We start from the raw sequence: 7,650 nt of genomic DNA on the forward strand, positions 1-7,650 counted from the left end.
CTGTAGTCCCTAGGGTATCATAACCCTAGGGCTTCTTGCTGGATATCTCTGGACCGTTGGATCTTGCCAGATCCAACGGCTGATGATTGCTGGTGGCTGGGGCTGAGATACAAACCCTAAATGAGTTTAGGGTTGTCATTTAGGTTGATCTGGTGTAAATGGGCCTCTGGGTTGTTTGGTTGTAAGTGGGCCTCGGATATTGGGCTTCGTTTTTGGGCCTGTAATAATTTATAAAATAATAATAATTATAATTATAATAATAATAATTATTATTATAATAAATAAAAAAAACACAAATGGATAATAAAAATTCCAACAATTCGATTTATTCTTTTTTCCTCATCGTTGCCACCTGTGATTCTTGCCAGGCCAAAATCTGAAATTTTTGGGATATAGTTGCTGTCTAGTAAAATGTTATTTGCTTCGAGATCCCTATGAATAATTTGAAGTTTAGAATCCTGGTGGAGATAGAGCAGCCCTCTTGCGATCCCTAGAACAATATCGAACCTGTTTTTCCATGATAGTTGTGCTCTTCTTTTATGACCTGCACAAATAATGCATTGTGAATCTCAATATTTTGTCCTGAATATCGATTTTATAGTACAGATGATGTATAGAAAATCAAAGCAAACAGATGGATGAAAGGGTCGAGTCTCAAACCGAATATCAAGCAATCCAAGCTTTTGTTGGGCATATACTCGTAGATTAACATCCTTTCTTCTCCTTGAATGCAGCAACCAAGCAGTCCAACAAGATTCCTATGTTGAAGTTTGGCTATCAAAACGACTTCATTCGTGAACTGTTCAACACCCTGAGCTCAGCCTTTTGATAGCCTCTTCACTGCTATTTCCTGTCCCGTTGGAAGATTGCCCTGCATGTGTCGAATCACAGTGGTATGATAACTGAAATAAAGGATTTTAAATTGCAGACATGGATATGTTTTGCTCATCATGTTTATAACAGACGCAAACACAAATGAATGTTACAACAGTCGAATTGTGATGAGAACCAAAACAACAAAATAGCAACCACATCGTCGTATTGCGATCACCTATCTTCTAGTATGCAATTAACATAACATATTCCGTAGTTTCTTACCTTGTAAACAGGACCAAAGTCGTCCTCTTCAATTAAATTGTGAAAAGAGAAATTATCGGTGGCAGTTTCGTGCTCGACAAGTCGAATAAGGGCACTTCTCTTTCATCTTTCCCACCTTCCAATCTTGTTAAATGAAGTGATTCATCTATAATTCAATGAGTTCGATCTTTCAAGTACTGCAAATCTGTTTGAAGAACGCCAATAAGGTTCCATGAATGTTCTTACCTCTTTTCCTTGATTTCTTCCAGATTATGAAAAATACTAGGCCCAAGATGATTGCACCAGAAATGATTGAGACCAGTACGATAACCCGTTAGTCTGTTCCTTGAACTTGAATCTCGGGTTAATCCTAGAAAATACAGAGTTAACTGGTTTAAAAACTAGGCATTTGTTAAAAGAGTATGAAAACGAGCAATACAAATGATGCATACCTAGACTGGAAGCCGGCAACCTTATAAAGACATCTTCTCCTCGGTACACTTCTGAAACTTCGGAAATATCAATGAGGTCACCGGACCACATCAAACAGCTTGCACAGTCGACACTTACATTCAGCTTTGTTAAGTATGGCTCATAAATATACCAGTAAAGAGGACAGGGGATGGAGCGGAGTGAGCGAAGCGAACATCAACTGTCCTTACAAAGAAAGTCTCGTTGTGGGGTTACGAATTATGTGGGTTGGGGGTGCGGGGGCTGCGCCCCCGCGGTACGGTACAGGGTTAATTTTGTAATTATGTACCAGGGTTTTCTATTATAAATAGAGATGTAACCTAGACCTAAAATATCATTGAATAAAAACTTCTAGCGCCGCCTAGGCACCGAGGATGTAAGCACATTGCCGAACCTCGTAAAATTCTCGTGTTCTTTTTGTTTTCTTTACCCGTTTTCGTCAACAATTGGTATCAGATGTCAGGAGCAAAATTCGAAGTCGCGAAATTCGATGGACAGGGTAACTTCGGATTATGGCAAACGAGGGTGAAGGATCTATTGGCGCAGCAAGGGATCTTGAAGGCTTTGCGATCTACAAAGCCGGCGTCGATGGATGAGGAAGATTGGGAAGAATTGCAGCAGCGAGCGGCAGGAACCATACGATTATGCTTGGCGGACGAGGTCATGTATCACGTCATGCATCTATCGTCTCCAGACGAAATTTGGAGGAAGTTGGAAAGTCAGTTTATGTCCAAATCCTTAACGACAAAACTGTATCTGAAGCAGCGGCTGTATGGGCTGAAGATGCAGGACGATCACGATTTGGCGCAACACGTGAATGTCTTCAATCAAATCGTTTCTGATCTGGCTCGGCTTGATATGAAAATTGAGGATGAAGACAGAGCGATGATTCTGTTGTGTTCGTTGCCTCCCTCTTACGAACACATGGTGACTACTCTTACATATGGGAAAGAGACTATCAATGTTGAGGAGATTACTGCAGCCTTGTTGGCTCACAACCAGCGGAAGCAGAATGCAGGGGAAAGCTCTCAAGCCGATAGCTTATATGTCAAGGGTAATCGAGATCGTGGACGGAAGCCAGAGAAGGCAGGGTCCGGGAAGCGGAATTCCAGATCCAAATCCAGGGATAAGAAGACGATTCACTGTTACAAGTGCAAGGAGGCGGGACATATGAAGCGAGACTGTCCGAAATTGAAAAAGCAGACTGATGAGAAGCGTGATGGCTCATCCAAGTCTGTGAACGTGGTCGAGGATGATAATTCTGATTGCAGTGAGGGTGATCTGCTTTCTATTTCAACGACACAATTGACGGATGCTTGGATTCTTGATTCTGGATGTTCTTATCACATCACGCCAAATAGGGAATGGTTTTCGACATACAAGCCGGTTAATTCTGGTTCGGTTTATTTGGGTGATGATCGATGCTGCAATATTGTTGGTATTAGTGATGTCAGAATTAAGATGCACGATGGCTCCGTTCGGACGTTGAGTGGTGTTCGACATATCCCAGACTTGAAGAAGAATTTGATTTCCTTGGGCACTTTGCACAATAATGGTTTTATCCCTAAGGCTGACGAGGATAGGGAAACCATTCGGATTGTTAAAGGAGCATTGACTGTGATGAAAGGCAAGATGACTGCAGGGAATATCTACAGATTGTTAGGGAGTACCGTTGCAGGTGGAGTTCACTCTGTTGAGTCCTGTGATGATACGACAAAATTGTGGCATATGCGCCTTGCTCATCTTAGTGAACGTGGTATGGCAGAATTACACAAGAGAAACTTGTTGCATGGTGTCAAAAGCTGTAAGCTCGACTTTTGCAAGTATTGTGTTCTTGGTAAACAGACTAAAGTCCGTTTCAAGACTGCGAAGCACACAACTCATGGGATTCTTGATTATGTGCATTCTGATGTATGGGGGCCTTCCACGACATCGTCTTTGGGTGGATCTAGGTACTACGTTACTTTTATTAATGATTTTTCACGGAAAGTTTGGGTGTATTTTTTGAAACAGAAATCTGAAGTTTTTGAGAAGTTCAAGCTGTGGAAAGCTGAGGTAGAAAACCAAACAGGACGAAAAATCAAGTGTTTGCGGTCTGACAATGGTACGGAGTACACAGATTCACAGTTCCTACAATTCTGTAAGGAGCATGGGATTCAGAGGCATTTTACAGTGCGCAAGACACCACAACAGAATGGTGTTGCGGAACGAATGAACAGGTCGTTGAATGAAAGAGCCAGATGTTTGCGGTTGAATGCGGGGCTTCCCAAACACTTCTGGGCTGAGGCTGTTAACATGGCGTGTTACCTTATCAACAGATCGCCAAGGGAATCGCTGGCTGGGAAAGTTGCAGAAGAGGTATGGACTGGTCATGATGTTAGTTTTGATAACTTACGGATTTTTGGTTGTCCTGCTTATGTGCATGTACCTGCTGATGAGAGATCCAAACTTGATGCAAAATCGAAGGAGTGCATTTTTCTGGGTTACAAGAAAGGTGTCAAAGGATTCAAGTTCTGGGATCCAGTTGCGAAGAAAGTTGTGATTAGTAGAGATGTCGTTTTTGATGAACAATCCATGTTGCAGCAGAAGCAAGACACGACAGTGGTGGATTTCGAGCAGTTTCCAGTTGAGAAACCAGAAACTTCTCAACCGACTTCTGGTGGTTCCACTACGGATGATTTGCAGGATTATAGTCTCGCCAGAGACAGGGTGAGACGGACGAATATAAAGCCTCCGAACAGATTGGGTTTTGAAGACTTGGTATCTTTTGCACTTATTGTTAGCAGTGATGATCCAGTTACTTTTCATGATGCCGTTACTAGTCAGGAAAACGACAAGTGGATGGCAGCCATGGTTGAGGAGATGGAGTCTTTGAATCACAATCGCACATGGGAGTTAGTTCCCCTTCCTGAGGGTAAGAAGCCGATTGGTTGCAAATGGGTGTATAAGAAGAAACCAGTAGTAACAGAAAAAGAGGGGGAGAAGTTCAAGGCTCGTTTGGTAGCGAAGGGTTTTTCACAGCAGAAAGGAGTTGATTATGATGAAATATTTTCTCCTGTGGTCAGGCACACTTCAATCCGAGCAGTACTTGCATTGGTGGCTAGTTGGGATTTGCATTTAGAGCAGATGGATGTTAAAACTGCTTTTTTGCATGGTGATTTAGAGGAGCAGATCTACATGCGGCAACCTGAAGGTTTCACTCAACCTGGAAACGAGCATTTAGTTTGCAGATTGAAGAAATCTTTGTACGGGTTGAAACAGTCTCCGAGACAGTGGTATAAACGGTTTGACTCCTATATGATCAAGATTGGCTACAACCGATGTGAGTATGATTGTTGTGTCTATGTTAAGAGCCTTGATGATGGTTCTTTTATTTTTCTATTACTGTATGTTGATGATATGCTGATTGCTGCGAAGAACATGGATGATGTTATCGGTTTGAAAACTTTATTGAGTCAGGAATTTGATATGAAAGATTTAGGTGCTGCAAAGAAAATTCTTGGAATGGAAATTTGCAGGGACAGAGACTCAAGGAAACTGCGGCTATCTCAACGGGGTTATGTTGAGAAAATGCTAGAAAGGTTTGCGATGAGCAGCGCGAAACCAGTTAGCACTCCATTGGCGAATCACTTTAAGCTCTCATCAGAACAGTGCCCCAAGACAGATAAGGAAGCTGAAGATATGGCAAAGGTTTCGTATTCTAATGCTGTTGGCTGCTTGATGTATGCGATGGTATGTACTCATCCTGATTTAGCTCATGCTGTTAGTCAAGTTTGTAAGTACATGTCTAAACCTGGTAAGCAACATTGGGAAGCAGTCAAGTGGATCTTTCGGTACTTAAAGGGTACTGTGGGACATGGAATTGTTTTTGGGAGTCAGCGGGATAATCCTTTGGTTGTAGGATATGTGGATTCAGACTATGCAGGTGACTTGGATAATAGAAGATCTACGACAGGGTATGTCTTTACTCTTGGTGGAGGGCCTATTTGTTGGAAGTCTACTGTTCAATCTATTGTGGCTCTATCTACAACTGAAGCTGAGTACATGGCAGCGGCTGAAGTTGCAAAAGAAGCTTTATGGCTTACTGGTTTAGTGAAGGAGTTGGGTGTTCAACAAGGTGGAGTTCAGTTGCTTTATGATAATCAAAGTGCTATTCACTTGGCTAAGAATCAGGTGTATCGTGCTAGAACTAAACATATTGATGTAAGGTTCCACAAGATCAGAGAGTTGGTTGCATCTGGAGAGGTTTTGTTTCAGAAGGTACATACTGATGAGAATGCCGCTGATATGTTCACTAAGCCAGTTACGACAGACAAGTTCAAGCATTGCTTGGACTTGTTGAATGTTTCGAGTTGTTAAAGAATCAAGGTAACCTAACCCACATTGAATTTACAAGAGGCAGGATATTCGCCAAGGTGGAGATTTGTTAAGTATGGCTCATAAATATACCAGTAAAGAGGACAGGAGATGGAGCGGAGTGAGCGAAGCGAACATCAACTGTCCTTACAAAGAAAGTCTCGTTGTGGGGTTACAAATTATGTGGGTTGGGGGGTGCGGGGGCTGCGCCCCCGCGGTACGGTACAGGGTTAATTTTGTAATTATGTACCAGGGTTTTCTATTATAAATAGAGATGTAACCTAGACCTAAAATATCATTGAATAAAAACTTCTAGCGCCGCCTAGGCACCGAGGACGTAAGCACATTGCCGAACCTCGTAAAATTCTCGTGTTCTTTTGTTTTCTTTACCCGTTTTCGTCAACAAGCTTCACATTTCTCACGATTCAAATTCTCGTTCAACTGAAATTTTATCAAATCCGGAACTTTAACCCTGACAAGCCGTAGAAAGCCTTCTCCCTTTTGACAGTCCAGTGATGATTCTCTTACACAGTTCATATACCCTTGTGATTTCGGAATGAACCCTTGGATACACTCACATGTATGGGGTTTCCTACTGCTGCATACACTGTTTGCACCACAGAATCCATAGCTGCCACATTGATCTAATGGTACAGAGTACAAAACGCCCCATCGATTACGTCCCTGCTCTAATATAAGACGCTGTAAATAACGAGACTGATTCAACCATAACCGTATATTAAGCGCATTGCTGACTGCTTCAAAAGTATAATATAACTCACTCTCATTAGAGATGACAGTTGGTTTGAAGATTAAATTGAGGACTGCTGGAACAGCTCCGAACTGAATTCCATTCCATGGTCCTGTTTGGTACGATTTCATCGATCCTCTATCAATGACTAACTCAGGTAACCCGGTTCTGTCAAGTTGGTAAGTGAAGTTCCCGGGGGACGGATCATCGGCACTTTTCCATGATGTTAGATATCTTTCCTCTCCGGTCTTTAAGTTCCATCCTATTGTCATACATGCCAAGAGTGTGTCTGAAGGGGGATCAAAACTTCGCCACAAATACCTTTCAGATATGCTTTTGTTGTCCTTGAGAACAAGGTTTCCAGTATCTAACAGCTGTGTCATGGGATGTTCTATTGTCCCAGACACATTGGATGACCAGACTACACTCTTCTTCCGGTCCAAGAGGACAAGATTTCCATTGTCGCTTACCGTTAAGACCCCTTTCGTGTCAGCGATCGGGTTGTTCCTGTTTGCAACCCAAACAACTGCTTCACTGCTGTTCTTGTACCATATTCCCAGGTACCTGTTCCTTGATTTCCCAGGTGAGAAGAAGCCTAGTTCAAAGGTTTCTAATGCAGAAACCAGTGTCTCATCATCATTAACCGACCCTTCTACTGCTAAAACATCAGCTTCCTCGGACGATTCCATGTATGAAAAAACTACTAATAAAAAGCATATCAAAGTGAAAATAGAACACCTCTCCATGTTAAAACTCGATCTTTCTGCTAAACAAGTTCCCTCGCCTGTATAGACTTCAAGGTTGACGCATAAACTTACTTAGAGTTTCATGGTAATTCTCATATTGTTAATGCATAATAGATAAATGATGCTCGACTTCCAAGTCTTTTATGAGCAGGGACTTTTAGGGTTTCCTTCTCCATCGGGCATTTGGAAAATGAAGTTTTAACATCTTTTTACCCTGAATAATCAGTACCACTACCACATTTTTCTGTT

The 7,650-nt window shown here is 42.0% G+C and overlaps 1 protein-coding gene and 1 long non-coding RNA gene across 2 annotated transcripts; both read right to left on the bottom strand.

Annotated features, from left to right (window-relative positions):
* Nucleotides 1-337: 337 nt before the first annotated feature.
* Nucleotides 338-1,647, bottom strand: LOC120163483. Its single transcript, XR_005519660.1, has 5 exons — nucleotides 1,530-1,647; nucleotides 1,324-1,447; nucleotides 1,099-1,243; nucleotides 661-871; nucleotides 338-544 (listed from the first exon to the last, which is right to left on the bottom strand). It is a non-coding gene; the product is annotated as an uncharacterized LOC120163483 (long non-coding RNA).
* A 4,656-nt stretch (nucleotides 1,648-6,303) lies between these two features.
* Nucleotides 6,304-7,344, bottom strand: LOC120163404 (G-type lectin S-receptor-like serine/threonine-protein kinase At4g27290). The gene has a single exon (XM_039173347.1). The coding sequence runs from the start codon at nucleotides 7,342-7,344 to the stop codon at nucleotides 6,304-6,306; it is 1,041 nt and encodes a 346-aa protein (XP_039029278.1).
* Nucleotides 7,345-7,650: the final 306 nt, after the last annotated feature.

The sequence above is a fragment of the Hibiscus syriacus genome, unplaced genomic scaffold, assembly GCF_006381635.1.
Source record: "Hibiscus syriacus cultivar Baekdansim isolate YM2019G1 unplaced genomic scaffold, ASM638163v2 tig00111445_pilon, whole genome shotgun sequence".
In the NCBI taxonomy this organism is placed as follows: Eukaryota; Viridiplantae; Streptophyta; class Magnoliopsida; order Malvales; family Malvaceae; genus Hibiscus; species Hibiscus syriacus.